Source organism: Ambystoma mexicanum, chromosome 6p (genome assembly GCF_040938575.1).
Source record: "Ambystoma mexicanum isolate Mex_15411 chromosome 6p, UKY_AmexF1_1, whole genome shotgun sequence".
Lineage (NCBI taxonomy): Eukaryota > Metazoa > Chordata > Amphibia > Caudata > Ambystomatidae > Ambystoma > Ambystoma mexicanum.
The window spans coordinates 291797882-291816759 of record NC_090935.1 but is presented as its reverse complement, the minus strand read 5'-3'; the positions used below and the strand labels follow the sequence as shown (position 1 = coordinate 291816759).

The window sequence follows — 18878 nt, the reverse complement described above, 5'->3', positions numbered from 1 at the left end:
CTGTTCGCCTTAACAATAGAGCCCATGGCGCAGCAGTTCTATTGAGACATAAAAACAGGGGTATCACACTGAAAGGAGCCACCCAATTAATATCACTTTATGCGGATGACACACTGCTATACGTTCGTGAACCCGATAAGAACATCGCTCCCATAATGGCAGGCATCCACGAGTTTGCTGAATACTCTGGATATACAGTAAATAACTCTAAATCAGAAATGTTCCTGCTCACCCCCTCCACAAAGTGCCCTGCACTGACTTGTGGCCTTAAATGGTCGTAGCGACATATTAGTTACCTGGGAGTATTGGTTTCTGGGAGTAGACAGACCCTTTATACAGATGACCACAACCAAGTGTTGCAAACACTCAATACCAAATTGCAGGTCTAGAGGCACCTCCCAATTTCATTACATGGTAGAATTGCAATTCTCAAAATGATTGTACTTCCAAAACTGCTATACTTATTTGTAAATATCCCCATATGGCCGGGAAAGTATTTTTTTCCAAACTCCGATCTATGGCAGTGTCATTTCTTTGGAGCGGAAAGGTGGCCAGGATGGGTTGGGGAAAAGATGACAAACATACAACGCAGGTGGAATAGCGGCACCAGACTTCGAGCTCTACTATTTGGTGGCACAGGCGCAGTTTGCAAAATATTGGTATTACGAAGCAGATAACTCACTCCACACATGGATAGAGGAACACATCACCGCACCCACAGATATTAGATCAGTTATCCTTGACACAAGACATAAAGATTCATGTGAATTTGACCCCCTGAGCTGCACCGTGAGAGCCTGGGGGGCAATCCCAAAATAGAGATCCCCTATGACCCCGAGATTCCCCTATGGAACTATCCGAACATTCCCCCCCACATTCGACACTAGCATACAGGAAGCCTGGGACCCTGCTAAAGAAATGAAGGTGGGAGATATGTACATAGACGGGAAGTTAACGACCCTGATGGTATTCACGAGAGGTTTGGGAGGGGGCCCGCTCCGAACACTACAGTATTATCGAATGAGATCTGCAGATCAGGCACGATGGCCATCCTTCCCTGACGAACCCCCCTCCCACCCATGCATAAAAATGCCAATACCTGATGACAAATGGGGAAGATACTGTGCGCTGACGAAAAGGGTATCACTCAATGCAGGGTTACGCCAAATACAATTTAAAATCCTTAATAGATTGCACTACATGCCTGCCGAAATTGCCAAATTCACACCGGACGACTCGGGCAGCTGCCCCAAATGCAGGATCCCGCAAGCGGGATCCTATCATAAGTACGGGGAATGCCCGGCCTTGGTACGGTTCTGGGAGATGGTGGCCGCAATGCTGGCAGACATTACACAGATCCCCCCTCATTTGACTCCTCAAATATTTGTACGGCGATATTGTAAAATGTTCTGAAAAAATTCGAAGGCTGTTTAATGCATCATGTGCCGTCGCCAAGAAATGTATATTGCAAGCATGGAAAAGCCCGAAGCCCCCGAGCATGAACACTTTCCTGTGCGAATTAACATATATTAACGAATGCGAGGAACAATACGTTCTCACCCAGCCAAGCACAAGCCGACAAAAGGACATCTGGGGCCCCTTCAGGGCATACCTATGTGAACTGCTTTCGGACAGTGAAACATCTATGTAAACTGTATACTGTTTAATGCTTGATGACGATATTATTGTAAGACTGACCATATGAAATGTTGATTGAATGCTAATGTATCTGCCGGGACCATCAGATGTTTAAAAAAAAAAGAATAAAAATGGTGACCCCCCCATACTTTTGTTTTTTTTGCCATTTCTTGTGTGCTTGTCCTTTTCTTGGTCGTTCTGGTTGGGGGAGGCCATGGTTTGAGTTTTGTCTTTGTCAGGAATCCTTTGTGAAGCCCGCCAAGGCTCCAGTCTGTCTGCCAGGACTGGAACTGTGCTGTCTTTTGGGATGCCTGTCTGGAACCATTTCCACCTGGTAGGCTAGCTGTCCTGAAAGCCCCCACACACCCCTGTTGATTGGTTGGGCTCCTGGATAAAAGGTGAGGATCCTGAGGTAAAAGACAAATTGACCACTGGAACAGAAGAACCAAAAAAGACGACCAGAGACGGCTGACCCCTTTCAGCAGCCGTAGAAGCCTGCTGAATTACTGCTGCTGTCCTGACCCAGTTTTCAAATAGACAGGGAATCTCCGAAGATGACGACTTCCTCCCTTGGACTGATTGGCATAATCAGTTCTAAAACCACCTTCAGTTCAAGCCATCCCACAATGTGCTGCGACCTTGCTGGGCTGCAAACCACAAATACCCTGGGAACTTGAGCCCGATTGCAGTGCATAGTCTTTCCATGCATGAAGTCTCCCAAACCTTGGTGGACTCCTTCCGGACCTCCAGAGGCAAGATCCTCCTCAAAGTTTACTCACCAGAGTGGAGGACCAAAAAAGCGAGGTAAATCTTTCAGACAAGAACCGTTCAACATTGGAGCACGAAGAATCCTTTGCTGGGAGTCTCTCAACTGCTGCAACATCCCTTCTAGAGTCCCTTCTTTCATCACCACGACAAAGGAATGGGAGACCAGGTTCACCGCTGCTGCACCGTGAAAGAATACAGCTGCATCTTCAGCACTGCTCAGGTACTGTAGAACTTCTGGTAGTACATGCTGAGTGGAAGGAGGGGGCATTTTGGACCCCCTCCTTATTCCTACACTTCCTGGGTAGGCCCAGTCACGGCTGCTTTGGGTCCAGTGCCCCTGAACACTTGTGCGATAATATCTTTAGGAACTGTGAACCCCCTTGCATACACCTCTTATAGCAGTGTCAAACAAGAGATGGATAAGACTCCATTTTGCAAAGTTAAAACAACCGTGGAGGCTTCACTCAAGCTGCAGCTCTCCCCGCCAGACGCGCACAGCGAGCAAGTTCCTCCCCCCACCTCCTCCCCTGTGCCGTCTCCACGACTGCTCGGTTCCCACGAGAATGCTGGCGCGAGAATGCAACAAAATCCACACTGTATCTTCCGCCTTCCCTCTCCCTTCACTGACCCAGATGCAGCCCAGAGCAGGGGCCAGAGCCAAAGCTGTCTCTATAAACCTGCTCCACACCCCACAGACCCTGACCATAAAAACATAATCCCTGTGCCCTCTAAGGCAGAGCCATCAGTTAGAAGGACCATTAATCACGTGAGCCTATTTTCCCTTTGATATGGATAAAAGTAAGCACACTTTTCTTCCTATGTAAAATCGTACAAACCTAATGGTAGGCTAAGGAGACCTATGAATGAACAATATAAATACATACACATGTGTAATTAGAAGTTCCTATGCAACCCCGCTACGATGAAAGCACAATGCATGTTAACCTATGGTTTTGAAATGCTCATAGTAATAGTTTGTAACAGTACAATACCTAACCAAATGCAAATCTGTACACACCAGAGACATGCTACCTCACTTTTCTAAGGTCTAAATGTAAATACATGTATAGTGTCATATAAGCACAATCCAGAAGTTGATCACTCCTGGTTAGCCTCACTCACAGTTAAAAACCCACCCATAGACCCCGAGCTGTGACCTGCACGCTTTTGAATAAGTGAATCTCGAGTCAAAGCTATGTTTTTATTTCTTGATCACTTTTTTATGAATTGTTTGCTTTCCCTTTGTGTTATGTTGAGAGTGCCTAGTTACATGGAAGATGAAGCATGTCCTAAGACAATGTGATTTAAGCGTAAAATAGCAAGCCACATGTAAAAATTGTGTTCTGAAAGGCCCAGAGTTATTGTACAACAAACCAGACTACAAAGGAGTCTCGAATCTCTCCAAGTCTATCTGGGTGTCAACAGATTAACAGTTAGTGATATCTGGACATTCGATCACTGAACCCCCCCACAATGAAATGCATGCCTATCAGGACATGTACCTTTTGTGACCTAGTCATTTCAGCCATCTATCCTGAATCCCCCTGGTTATTGAGTGGACATCTCCGACCATGCACTGACCCCATGAGCTCTACCCCTTAGCCAGTATATTCAGAATTGTTTGAACAAGGTGAGCACTACATTTGATGTGGAACGTTCAATTTATGACTAGTAAAAAACCTGTCTTTGAACCCTATTTTCACAAGTATTAAGATACAGGCCTTCCCACCGGATAAACAGATCAGAGTCCTGAATGAATCGGAATGCGTGGCCACAAGGGCAAATGTTACATGGGTAGGATGTCCAAGAATACATAAAAACCAACATGGAATTCCAGGTTGATGAGCCCAGCTGACTGACTGACCCCGGACACCACGTCGTCTCATCACGTGCCCTCGGACCAATCCATCGTCTCTGACCCTATAGCACCTATAGGTGCCAACCCTTAGTGTCCAATCCCTCCTGTGCCCCCTAGGCCTTCCCACAGTGATGACGCTTTTTGTGAATATAATCAATGTGTAACATGTCTTCTGCAGAGCGCTCTCGGCGTGAGCAGAGTAGATTCTGCTTGCCCTAATTTTAGATAAAAGCCTTTATCACTCTCACTTGGTCTGGGTCTCATTCCCTCCTGGGATGTGTTATTGACTCTGTTGGGTGATTTGCCAGCAGTATTGGGGGTCTCACTTTAAGTACCATGGGTCATTCTGTCGCTCCCTTGTTGCTGGAGGGTTGATTCCGGTGTTTGGGTATTCGCCCAGGCTGAATGCTTGTGCGCCAATAGGGAACCTTTCCTAAGGTCCCTGAAACCTTTTCGACCAACAAAAGCACTTAAAATATTTGAATTCTCTGGAACTTTGCCTTTTCTACATTTGTGCATTATCTGCCTTACTTCCAAACTGACTATGAAGAACTTGTACCTAGTTGGGGGTGGCTTGCTTTAGCCTTAAGGCCTCTGAAAAGCTATAAGCCTTTAAAAGTATTGACCGGCCATTTTTGGTGTTGCTTAACCTTATTAGTCCTACAACAGAACATTTTCTGAGTTGCTACAACAAATAATTGTACTTTGAACTGTTAATTAACTGTAAAAATCTTAATTTGTGGTTTACTCACCTGAAGTATTGAATTGGTTTTCCATTTTGTTTATTAGTTTGAAATAGTACTTAACTGAATATAACTTAACTTTACCTTGTTTAGATAAAATAACTCTTACTAGTGTGTAAGTGTTTCTTTGGGTCTGTGCTATCGCTGAGTTCTTTGTACTTGCCTATAGCTCACAACTCTCTCTTAAGATCAGCCTGCCTGCTGTGCCATACTACCAAAACCTTTAGTAGTACACTAGAAGTTGGGGCACTGTATACCAAGGTATAGTATCATGAAGTCTTACCACAGGTAGACTTTAGGAAAACTCTAGCAACAACCATTCACCAATAAAAATGTAAACACCCATTCTTTTTATACCAATTACCAGTCTTGCAGAATTTAACTTTAAACCCTCCACTTCATCAGCTAGGCCACACGGTTCCTCCTTCAATATGTGCGCTAATCAAATGGAACGACTTGCATGCTGAACATAGCAGCCAATGTTTTTCAAAAGCGAAGTACAAACAGGGTCACAAACTTTCAGCCATCATTAAATGATATAGACCCGACTGGGTTTGTTGGGCAAAGTAATGCTGTTGAATCTTTTACTCGGATTGTAGGCTCAATCAACCTTTAGGTGGAGGGGCAAAGAGCCGGGGTGGGGTGCCATAAGGTGCTGAATGTACAGGGCTTATTGGCATTATTGGCCCTATATGACAAAACTGTTTCATGGAAACAGGTCAGGTGGGATACTTTTGAGCCGTGTGTTCTCAATAAAGCATGCTGCCAAAAGGCCCCCATTTGTGGTTATTTGGCTTTGTCTGGAAAATGCCTCCTGAATGTACTACTGGAACTGAATCTGATTACAGCAACTGAAAAAGTGATCTGTTTCTGTGGTATAACAGTATGTTCGGTTCATATCTGGACTCCAACAATGGGGCATTTACCTCTGGGCTCTCAACCTTAAGACATTAGTACTGTATGCAGGTTCTAATAAATCTGCATCGACCAGACGCTCCCATTTAATTTAAAAGCACGTTTTTGGATCACTGGTTTCATCCCAGCTGCCCTCCTTTTTTGATATTAACTTGTCACGATTTACGCCTCAGTCTGGTTTTCACTCTACCACACCACATAAACTACTCTGCTTTGTCACAAATCCCCTTACTTTTACTGTGTGCACCAAACTTCTAATAACTTTTATTTCACAGCATCCAACCCTTCCTGCAGACTGGAAAACTACAGCCACTTACAGATGCTCTAATCTATGGTTCTAACAAAAGTATTTTCTTCCATACAGCCACCCCAAAATGTTCGCTTTTTGGCACTGAAACAACATTCCCACAAAAACATCCTAAGTTTATTTTAATTTTTTTCACACTCTGGTTTTCCTGCATTGTTGTTGTTGTTTCTTCAGAAGTCCCTGTTCAATCATTGTCACACAATCTGCGTAGCAACACCCATTTAGTGACTTCCTAGCAAGTATGCACAATCTCTTTGCTGGGTTCCTTCTGATTCTGATGTACCAAAAGGGCATGTGGGTGGCATCTAAACTAACACAGATGACAACCTCCACAGGGCAGCAGTAGCCTGATCCTTGTAGTGGTTTAGTGTCCAGTTGCGTAGGGAGGGTGCAATCTGTATTGTAACTAAGGAATCTTCACATGATTTTAATACATGGTTTGAAAACTCCTAAACAGGGTTTTGATTAGAGTCTGTCGAAATGCTTGTTTCCATTCAATTAAAAGAAGCCCGTTTAGTGACAGTGCAAGAAAGAGATCAAGTTACAGCTCATTCTAACGCTATGTTTTGACTTCATTGTGTACTGCTGAAAGCCACCATCATGTTCAATATTCTTTTTCATTACCCCTTCCTTCGTAAATACTTTTCATTATGTAGGTCAACTGTTAATATGCCATTGTGTTTATTCCTACAGCTTTTTGTCCACTCCAACCAAGGTGATGAAGAGACAACAAAAATCACATATTTCACATTTATTGGAACACCTGTCCAAGCCACAAATATGAGCGACTTCAAACGGGTAAGTCCTTGCCTTGTTTTCATGCTTTTCTGAAGGAAATCTTAAGTAGTCTTTTATAGTACCTGTTGGTGACATTTTTCCACAGCCCTCCTGTTAGGGCTGGTAAACCATCTAGTTTAATGGCAAGACTGGCATCCTACCCAAAACTTGGACAAAACACTTTGTAGCAGACAATCTACGCTCAATGACAGAGGGTGGGTGGCAGTTAAGTACACTTTGTTCCAGTAGTTGCCCCCCAACCGCTCCTGCTCCAGTTCAAACTGCTGTTACAGCACCAATCTCAAGCTTCACCACTCCAGTGGCACAACCAATCAGGACCCCGGTACCGCCTCATGGCGCAGTCTCCGACACAATGGTCCCTCAAATTCCACCTATTGGAACACCACCAGCACGTGTCCCTGACTCACAAGGCAGATCAGACGGACACGGACGACGAGGCGCACGACTCCTTGTCCTCCGCAAAAGCTGTTCATGATAGGCTGGCGGGTCTGGCTGAGTATCTATGCATTCCGCAGCTGCAGACTGAGCAGCCCGAGGCGGGGGGTGCTAGCGGGAGTCTTAACCATCGAACCATCCACAAGATCAGGTATCCCACTCAAAAAGGATGTGAAGGCCCTGGCAAAAAAGGGCTGGGAAAAGCCCCATTCCACACAGCCCACCAATAAACGTCTGGAGGCAAGCTATAGACCGGCAGAAGGGTATTCACTAATCCCGTCAGTTCAACCGCATTCTTCGGTTATAGCAGCAACCTCAATGTACACGAAGCCACGGGCATCTTCCACGTCCACCAACATGGTGGCCTTGCTAGGCAAGGAGGAAAAAACATTGGATGTGTAAGACAAAAGGGTAATTCGAGGGGATTGGGTCCTCCGACGTATTCCATATCTATGACAGTAATCACCACAGCTGTGCTGCTTCAGAAAATCTTTCGATGTCGATACGCTGTCCTCGAGGGCCTCCGTCGAGCCGACGTCACTGGATGTTTTAAGTAGGACGCATGATGCCTGTAGCCTCATTTCCGTTTTTTCCAAAAACATGTTCACTTCGGAGATCTCAGCGCGCCTCTGTTCTACTGAATCCTGTTCTTTCGGTTCTTCGAACCTGTTCGTTTTTGTATTGAAATGATGCCTTCGGCTTCTTCCACCCCGCGGTCGGGTTTTAAGTGTCGGGTGTGTGGGTCCAAGATGTCATTGATGGACATGCATGACGCTTGCCTCTGATGCCTGGGGGAGGACCACGATACGGATGACTGTGTCGACTGCCAGTCGCTTACATCGAAGGCCTTGCGGGAGCGTAAGAAGAAGCTGTCGGTGAGTAAGGTGGCCAAGCCCCGGAAGTCTCGATCCACTGGACATGCGAAGGACGATTAGAGGGGCGACTCTCCGCATTGTCGTCGTGAGTCCAGGGTGGTCTCGGTGCAGGAGTCAGTCTCGCCATTCCTGTGCCTCTTCGAGGCACACGCGGTAGCGCCGTCACAGGTCGCCTTCCTCGTCCGAGGACTCCACCCGTCGGCGGGTTGCTTGTCCCAATAAGCATTCTACTCCTGAGGAATGGGATTCTTTCTGATAGGAGATGATGGCGATTTTTCAATCACAGGGCTCCGGTCCGTCCGTGCCGTCAAAGGACGCCGGCCGTGACCGTGCTAGAGAGAACACTTGTACGCCTTCGGGCTCGAGCGGTCTTTGCGACCACCGGGTGCCTTCGAGGTCCCGGTCGGACAAGGATGGTCGCTCTAGACATGCCCGTTCCAGGTCCCGGTCCTCGACGCCCTCGAGACCGTGTGAGCCTGTGAAGTCTTCAAGGAAAACATAGACGCCTGCTGGCGCTGACGTCGAGGGACTCTCTCGAGGCTCCGCCTCGGAGAAAGTAATTGGCGCCCAGGCTGTCGGACACGCTCGGGGCTCTGCCCTCGAGGCCTGTGTCGACGCCATCGAAGTTGTCGGCGCCTCGCTCGACGTAGACGCCCTTGACGCCTTTCGAGGCTACTTTGTCGGAGGTACCCCGCGGCACAGTGGAACCCCCAAGAAAGGCTCTGGCCAAGGATAAGAATGTCTTTTGATGTCTTTGTCCCTTTTTCTGTGCCCTCTTTCCGACCTCTGGATTATATTTCTGAGGGGGATGAGGGATCTGAGGAAGGTTTGGTGCCTGACAAGATTTTGTCTGGTCACAGCCAGATTGAAGACCTGCGTCAGTCACAGCACAACGCCAGTGGTCTGGACACCTCTCCGGAGGTGGAGTTCTGTCGGCCTGAGCCTGGCACCCATGTAGATTCCTCGTACCGGTGCCTTATGTCCAGGGTCACAGAATACTTGGGGTGGTCTGCGCCACCTGTGGATTTTCTGCAGGATGACCTGACGGACATCCTCGACCAAGGTCCTCCAACTGACCCGGTACTGCCATTCCATATGGCTTTGCAAAGAAGGGTGGCTGCAGCTTGGACTGCTCCGGAGAGTCTCCCGGCAGTGAGCAAGTCTTTGCCGCGAAAATACCGCCCAGCCAGTAGTGACCCCTGCTACTTGACCACGCACTCAACTCTGGTGAGTTTGCTGGTGCAGGCGGCCACGGCCCCAGCAAAGCAGGCGTCATACCCTACCATCCCTCCTGATCGGGACGACAAGCGTTTTGATGGCTGGGCGAAGAAAGTGTTTTCTTCAGTGGGTATGTCTTTACAAGCAGCCAACTGCGTGTGTGCCTGATCACGTTTCACGCACACTGTGGAACTGTATTTCCTTGGCGGCTGAACATATTCCTGAAGGGGAGGAACAGGATGGTTTTCTTGCTATTGTACAGCATGGCAAGGATGCCATGTGTGAGACCGTTCAGTCGGGTTTGGACATGGCAGATTGTGTCAGCCGGTCCATGGTGGCGAGCACCATAATACGCAGGTTTGCGTGGTTGCGGAAGTCGGGGTTTGCTCCTGATGTGCAGGCCCGGCTGCTCAACATGCCCTTTGATGGTGAACATCTTTTTGGCAGCAAGGCTGACGTGAGCCTTCAGGGGTTGCAGACCGCCAAAGCTGCAGCAAAGTCGTTGACCTCTGCAGTTCGCCAACCTCTGCCTTTTCGTCCTAGGGGACAACAATGGAGGGGAGGTTCAGTTCGATATTAATCATCCTTTAGTAAATCGAGAGGAGCTGCAAGTCAAAGGGGCCATCGTAGGAGTGCCAGAGGTGGAAAACGGGGTACTCAAGTTGCCAAGGCCGCCTGGGCAGTTGCCTCTTTGCCCTCAGGCACTTCCGCAGCTGCTTCAACTCAGTCATGAGGCCATGTCCCATGGTTCGCTGGTTGGGGGGGGGGAGGCTGGCGCAACATCTTGTAGAGTGCCGTGCCATTACTTCAGATGTGTGGGTTCTGGAGATCATAGCCCACGGCTACTGTCTTCCTTTCCGGCAGAGGCCTCACGACAATCCACCAAGGAATGTCTCTTTGAAGAGTCCGGATCCTCTCCTTGCGCAGGAAATTCAATCCCTGCTGTAGAAAGTCACCATAAAACTCGTGCCTGTAGCGGCGAGGAACAGGCGATGATATTCCCCTTATTTTTTGATTTCTAAGATAGACTGGGGATTGGACCCATCATGGACTTGTGCGGTTTGAACAAGCTCCTCAGGAAGGACAAGTTCAAGATGGTTACTCTTTCTCAAGTCCTCCAGGCCCTTCAACTTCAGGACTGGTTGGTGTCTCTCCACCTCAAGGATGCTTATTTTCATGTGCCGATCCACCAAAGCACAAGAAGTACCTGAGGTTCGCGGTTGGCGACTCGCACTTTCAGTTTCGGGTCCTGCCGTTCGGATTGACCTCCGCCCTGAGGGTCTTCACCAAGCTCATGGTGGTGGTGGCAGAGTATCTCAGGAAAGGGGGATTCACGTCTACCCCTAGGTGGACATTGTTTGATCCGGATGCGCTCTCCCGAGTAAGTCCTTGATCATCTGTCTGTCACCTGCCACTCTCTTCACAAGCTGGGCTTCTCCCTCAACTTGAAGTCCCATTTGACGCCAACCCAGAGGCTCCAATACATCGGAGCAGTGCTTGACATATCCCTGGGGCAGTGTTTTCCTCCCCAGGTGAGGGCTCTTCACAATCAGTAGATGGTGCACAAGTTTCAACACGCCCAGATTCTCCTGGTGTTCGAATTCTTGAGGTTGCTTGGCCTCATGGCATCCTGCATTCTTCTGGTGCTGGAGGCCAGGTTGCGGATGAGATCTCTGCAGTGTGCCCTCAAGATGCAGTGGTCGCAGTCCTCCGGCAGGATGTCGGACCCCGTTCAGGTGCCGCCCTCGGTCGCCCAGGACCTTCTGTGGTGGGCCGTCGAAGCAATCTGATGAAGGGGACTCCATTTTGGCTACCTTGGCCGGAGGTGACTATCGTGACGGACGCATCCCTCACGGGATGGGGAGCTCATGCCAACGAGTTGACAGTCAGCGGTTGTTGGTCTCTGTCGGAGTCCAGACACCATATTAATCTGTTGGAGCTGAGGGCTGTCGGGCTTGCCCTGAAGGCTTTTCTGCCGACTGTGCGAGGGAAGAATGTCCTGATTCTGACAGACAACACAGTGGCCATGCACTACCTCAACAAAAGGGGGGGGGGGCAGGGTCACTTCCTTTGTGCAGGAAGGCGATGCAGCTCTGGTTCTTGGCCATCCAGCAGGAAGTTTTGATCTCGGCAGTTCATCTGGCCGGAGACGAAAACGAGACGGCGGACGCTCTGAGCCGGCAGAGCGCAATCTCTCACGAGTGGTAGCTGGCTCAGGAGATTCTCCTGGAGATCTTCGCCCTTTGGGGGACCCCTCAGGTGGATCTCTTCTCCTCCAGTGTCAACCGGAAGTGCGAAAGGTTCTGCTCATGGGAATTTCCTCCAAAAGGAGCCTTCGGAGACGCGTTCATGGTGGAGTCGTCATTCCCACTGCTGTACGCGTTTCCTCCAGTCCCCGTCATCCCGCAAGTGCTGCGGAGGTTACGGAGGTTCGGTTCCCGGATGATCCTCATTGCTCCGGTTGGGCTCGGAGTACGTGGTACCTGGACCTTCTCGACTTGTCCATCTGCCCTCCACGTCGTCTTCCCTACCGAGACGACCTGCTCTCACGGGACGGGGGTCAGGTTCTCCATCCAGAGGTCAGATACCTCAACCTTCACGCTTGGCTTCTGAAAGGTTGAGGTATAAGGATTGGGACCTCCCTGAAGACGTGATGGAGGTGTTGCTTTCGGCCAGACGGCCGACAACAAAGTCCCTGTACCATTGCTGTTCGAGAAACTTCTGCGACTGTTGCAGGGGTAAGAATGTGGATTCTTTTTCATGTGACATTCCTGTGGTTCTGTCTTTTGTTTTCGTTGGCCCACAGGGCACTGCAAGTGGGTACTGTTAAAGGTTACCTGGCGGCGCTGCCTATATTTAAGCGCTCGTCTGAGGAGTGTTCTTATTTCAAAATTCCTTTAATTTCTGTTTCTCAAAGTACTCACTAATGTGTTTTAGCCGTCCCCTTTCCTGGTGCCTGGTTGGGATTTGAACCTTGTCCTGAAATTCCTTGTGGGTGCTCCGTTTGAGCCTTTATATTCTTGTCCTTTGAGGCTGTTAACCCTTAAAACTGTGTTTTTAGTTGCGGTCACTTCCACTCGCAGAGTGAGTTGCAGGCACTTTCAGTTAAGCCACCCTTCACTGTGTTTCGTCCTTCCTTTCTTCCGAAGGTGGTGTCGGAATTTCATTTAAGCCAGAAGTTGTTCTTCCGGCATTTTATCCTCCTCCACATCCTGATAAGGAAGAGGAGAGGCTACAAAGGTTGGATCCTAGGTGAGCTTTAAGTTTCTACATTTCTCGAATGTCCCTGGTCAGAGTGGACGATCAGCTCTTTATTGGTTACGCTGGAAGGCGTTTGGGACAAGCTGTTACTAAGCAGACTTTGTCTAGATGGATTATCTTGGCAATTTCTGAATGTTACCGCTTGACGGGTAAGGACCCTCCGGTAGGCTTACAGGCCCATTCTACTAGGGGTATGGCTGCCTCTACTGCCCTGCAGAGCGGTGTTCTATTCGTAACATCTGTGAAGCAGCCACATGGGCTTCGGTCCATACTTTTGTATGACACTACTCCCTAGATTCTATCCATGGGCAGGATCTGGCCTTTGGTAAGGCGGTCCTTTACTCTGCAATTTGATTGGGCATTCTAAATGTCTATTCTAAATTATTTTTCCCTCCTCCATACGTTGGTACTGCTTTGGGAGTCTGTCATAGATATGGAATACTTCGGAGGACCCAATCCCCTCGAAGAACAAGTTACTCTTACCTGGTAACGTTCTTTCGATGGTATTGTCCGACGACGTATTCCATATCGCTCCTTCCCTACCTGCCCCGCTACATTATTTCTTATGCGATTGCAGCTTACGTTTCCGCAAAGCTTTGTGGTCATACTGGCAGTGGTTTGGTGCCACACGTTCCGGGGGGAAAAAACTACAACTGAGGCTACGGGCGTCGTGCGTCCTACTTATAACAGCCGGTGACGTCAGCTCGACGGAGGCCCTCGAGGACAGCGTATCGACGTCATTGACGCAGGACGCAGAAAGATTTTGCGAAGAAGCACAGCTGTGGTGATTACTGTCAGATATTGAATAAATTGTTGGACCATCCCATCGAAACAACATTACCAGGTAAGAGAGTAATTTCTTCTTTTAAATGTTATTTGTGATTGGGTATTTAGAACGCACTTAATACCCAGAGGTTTCTAAGCGCAGACCCGGGGATCGAACCTGTGTTGCTCCACGTAGTCTTCCAAGGCGAGCGCATTGGCCCTGAGCTATCCTCCCAGCCGAGTATATACCTATGCCACTCTACACTTGAGGCAGCCCAATGCGATGTTAGCTGCTGCAAAGCCGAGGTTATAGAGGGAAATAGAGTTGCTGACAGACTTCCCAGAGCACAGACATGCTCGTTTTAAAGCAGAGCTTGCTGGGGCCAAAATAGTGGTGCAGGACCTAATGGTGTCCTCAGTGGCTCATATAGACACAGCGGGCAGAGCACTGTGTGTGGCAACTGACATGAGGCGCACAGGGTGGCTCAAAGCCACAAGGTTCAATCCTGATGTGCAAGATCGCATAGTGGATCTACCATTTGAAGGAGATCTATTCCACTCACCTACTGACGAGCTTAATAAACAATGACTGAGTCATCAGGATCCACAGTTCTCAGGTGGGGGCAGGATTGCCCTCCATGCTCAGTCCTGGCGGGAACAGTCTGCTGTCCCCTGGCTGTCTGTGGTGACTCAGGGTTTCCACCTCCTTATACCTCCAATCCCCCCCCCCCCCCCTCTCTCCTTGCAGAAATCAGCTTGTGGCGAGCGAGGCAGTGGAGGAAGTTCCCTCTTTTCAGACGAATTGGAGTTTTACTCTCGTATCTTTGTGATTCAGAAAAAGAACCAGGCATGCCTGCGAGTGGCTCTAGATCTGTCCTACCTAAAACTTTATTTACCCCTCAAAGTTCAAGATGGTTACGCCAGAGCTGACGTGCTCCCTGGATCTAAAAGATGCATACCTGTTCCAATATGGCAAGCCCACTGAGCCTTCGTACGATTTCAGGTCATGGGCATACACTTTCAATACAAGGTCCTTCTGTTCGGGCTCAATTCGGCCCAACGGTATTTACGAGGATCATGAAGTCAGTGGCAGCTCTGATCAGGACATAGGTCCACCACGTATGCCTGTACCTAGATGACTGGTTTGTGCGGGGGAGGTTGCCAGTGGAGGTCGAGAGCAAGGCAGCCAAGCTAGCGGATCTACTTTACCAGTTGGGGTTTTCCATCAACCTCAAAGTCACACCTTCAGCCTAGTCAGCCTGACATTCCTGGGTCTCTAAGGCTACAGAGAATATTCCCCACCCTGAAAAAGTTAGCAGCTATCGCAGCAGCTACAGGGCACTTCCTCAGCAGGGAGACTACTTCGGCCTGATGGTATCAAACACCTACTTGGGATTATGGCGGCTTGCTACCTGGCAGTGCCCCCACACCCTGCTCAAAATGAGGTTGTTGCAGCTACATTTTTCTGCGTTTTGACTGGTTCGCAAGCAGCCTTAGTCACCATTCCAAGGCACCAACACCAGGACTTGGTATGGTGGAGGACGGACACCAACTTGAGGTCGGGCAGCCCCTGTTGACTGCTTCCTGCCAAGTACATCATCACAACTGACTCCTCGCTACAGAAGTGGGGAGCCACGCTGGATGGTGTCCAGTCAAACTTTCGAATACATAGTTTCGTAATACAATACTTTTGAAACAAAAGGATCGGAAAAAAAATTATTCCAATGCATTTTATTTAATGTAAATGGTTTTTTGTTCTTATAGTAAAATTAGGGGTTTTTGCCAAAAAAAACAGGGGTTTGGGGAGGAAAAAAATGCATTCGAATTTTTTAGATCCTTTTGTGTCGAAACGTTTGTATTTCGACACTGACTGTCGAACAAGTGACTATGAACCACGCTGGATAGTTACACTGTACACGGTCTGTGGTCCATTCTCCCAACAACTGGTCATCCACATCACTCCATCCCGCTTTCCTCATCTCAGTACTTGAAGGTGGGCAAAGTGTTGTTGGTTAGAAAAACTTGGCAATTCACCTTCCACATTACAGTAAGCCATAATTGGGTGTTGTAAAGGATCATGGCTCTTACTAAAAGATATATCTGAAAGGTGGTTTTTATGCAAGTTCTTTCTGCCCCCCTGGAGTTCGTCGTCCCCTACGTGGTTCTCCCGCAGATAGCCAACCCCATGGTCAGAGTCGGCTGGGTTCTGCCTTTCCCTGGCCACATAAGAAAAACATCCCTCCAGGGAATCAGTGACGACGCCTTAGGATTCATCACACTACAGCACATTCTGTAATTTAGACCACCATACAGATAAGTGCACGCTGCGTTTCTTTTCAAAAGCTTATTCATACAGAAAAGCCACAGAAGGAATGTAGGGTTCCTTTCCATCAGTGCCAATCACATGACATTTTCGAAAGGAGATAAGCTGAAGTGTACTAAATGAGTCACCGTGACTGTTTCATTTTTGTATCTAAAAGACTGATGCTCGGCCTTGGGCTGACCTGTTCTTCAGGAGGACATAAGGCACCCTGACTTGTGACACTTTTATATAAAAGAAAGATGTCCTGCCTTAGGCTAAACTGTGCTTTGGGGAGATTCCCTTGTTATCTACTGACAGCCTGTGGTCATGAGCAAACTGCAAAAGCATTGTTCAGGCTTATGAGTGAAGCTTTAAGATGGCAGAATGTAGCAAGACCAAAATGGCAACCTAATGCCAGGCTACATGGGAAGAAAAGTTGTTTGGGTCCACGTGTGCTGCTATAGAAGTGAGGGTTGGGGTTTGAGTGCTCCTGTGGTTGCCATGGTATGTGGGCACAGTGAAATTGGTTTGGGGATCCGCTGTATATCTCCTCTGGCCCCAGAATCCACTAGCTGGGCATGGCGTCCGCCCTTTTAAACTAGGGATAACATTGCTGGTCTGAACTTTTCTACTTCATTAGTGCTAAACATTGTTTTACTTCGGGGGGTATCTGGTACCTTGGCGATGAGCCACATGGATGGCAAAATGAAGCCTGTGCCAGAGCCTGGCTCGCCGATTGGCTGTCTTCTGAAAACAAGTGATGGTACTATGCATTGTTAGCATGCATTGTGTGCATGACATATTTTCAAATGACGATCTGGTGGGCTAGGAAAATGATTGGTTTAAGGACGCAGGTGCCTCGACATAGCCCATTACATACATTGCTGTCTACAGAAACACAGCCATTGACCCAAGAGGCAAATGTTCAGCTGCCCCTTCTTGTTAATCAGCATTAATGGTAATGCATATGTTGCCACTGTTTGGTGCATTCATAGCTTGTTTTCTTTCATTTGAGGTGGATCTAAAAATTCCTCTCATAAAGCCTAGTTTCTTCACTTGGCCAGTAGATATTGTAATGTTTTATACACAATTCATACTGTAGCTTTAACATTTAAAAATCTTTTCTAAAACATGATTTTCTAATTTTGGTATTTTATTTGCATTTTTATCCTTTCAAGGCATGGCCGTACAAATGATGCTATAAGACTTACTCCACTAACCTACACCAAACCAAAGCCAAATTAAACCACTTTGGGAAATCCTCTGTGGACTGAAGCTCTCCTCTAGGCTAAGATAACCCTACACCTTCCTCTGTCGACATCAACAGGTCTATAGTAATCAGCACCTTGGTGTAGGTGGGGGGGGGCATTGTAATGACAGAACCAAGAGGTTCAAAGACAGTCCTAAGTGTGCCTCCTAGTTAGTGTTCATGTTCCCGGGAGGAAGGTTAAAACCCCTCTCAGCGAGAACAGTTCTTCCTGATTTGGATCCTACATAGTGGTTGTTAGTACACCTAGCCCAGGCAGCTTAAAACACATCAGGCCCTATAGTAATGATTCACTGTTCACAAAGCTGACAATAAATGGCATCAGTTGCTTGTGGCTATGTAATTGCATCTCGGTAGCCACCATGTCAAAACTAGACATGGCTTATATTTAGACATTAAACTACCACCAGGCTGCTGTGGTACATAATTCTATTTTCAACCAGAGGCGCATACACTTAAAAATCCACTACTGTGTTGAAACTGTGTACCAGCATCTGTGTTCAGGAATGCAGATGTGAACTTTGGGCTGCCCTGTTGCTACTGCAGGACAGCTGCTGGGTATGTCAATACTGTCACAGTAATGTACATGGTTACATTGTTTTTTGGCTTGGAGCGTTATGAAAGTGGATCTGATCCGCACGTTCATTTTGGAAGAAAACAAATGTGTTTATTTTGTTCCTGAATACCGAGAACATCTTCTGACATGAAAATATTGTGAACAATATTGCTAAATTGCATTGCTAATCAAGAAAAATTAGCAGAATCTGCTATCTTTCAAAAAGTTATGTATCCCTTTGGATGTTAGCAAACTCTGTGGAAAGCCCAATGCAATAGTTTGTTATGCAAACGCCGATGAAACTTCACCTAGTGTGGCATAAGTTTATATGGACAAGAACCAAACTTAAAGAAAAACTGCATTTTCCTATTTAAAGTTCAATCTAACCTTAACTAAACTGTTATACAGCATATGTAAGTCTTCTTTTTAATGTAAAGGATTCAGACATCCTGTGATGTTTTCGAATTTAAGGAAGATGCCCATGATGGAGAACTAGGATTACAAGTAACTCTTCCATCCTTCCCATCGGAAATGTCCTTACCCAGTACATTGCTGGTGTATTCACTGCAAAGTTATTTTGTCTGCTTCACAAGTACTGGTAAACCCTCAACTATGCCTCAATCCTTATTCTGTTCAGAGAGCAGTGGGGCCTATGGGTATAATGTGGATAAGGTATGGCATTTTGTTTCCTATGGGAAAGGGTAAAAAAAATATATATACATGTATATTTTTCTTTTTTTGTTTTTAACGACTGACTTGTGGAAAGGGGCCAATGAATAATGTGAATGATTGTTTCAGTTTACCTTATTTTATTGTTTGAAGACTAACGAGCATTATTTCCACACAAGAAAGTTGGCAGGCAGAGGATATGTGGGGGAAATAAAGCCCCACCCAAAAAGCTAGATGAACGCTCCTTCAGGGTTGTTCAGGTCACATGGCCTTTGTAACTTTGCAGCATAGCCTGCTGACAATATTGTCTTTGGAAAGGTGAAGGCTGGACTATGGATCAATTATCTTTTACAATGAATTTAGCTCTGAGTACGAAGGAGATTTGTGCAGTTTCAACACTCTAACCAGAGAAGCCGAATGGGGGTTAGGAAGAGGTTGGGGAAACTGGATAGAGGATCATGGAGAGAATGGATAGGTATGGTGATTTCTAGGATCGCACAATT

At 47.3% G+C, this 18878-nt stretch overlaps 1 protein-coding gene across 1 annotated transcript in view; it reads left to right on the top strand.

Annotated features, from left to right (window-relative positions):
• Positions 1 to 18878, top strand: part of TXNL1 (thioredoxin like 1) — a 226981-nt gene that overhangs the window by 177355 nt on the left and 30748 nt on the right. The window contains exon 7 of the mRNA XM_069627028.1: positions 6923 to 7027. Within this exon, the coding sequence (XP_069483129.1) occupies positions 6923 to 7027 (105 nt within the window). The remainder of the gene's footprint in view (positions 1 to 6922; positions 7028 to 18878) is intronic.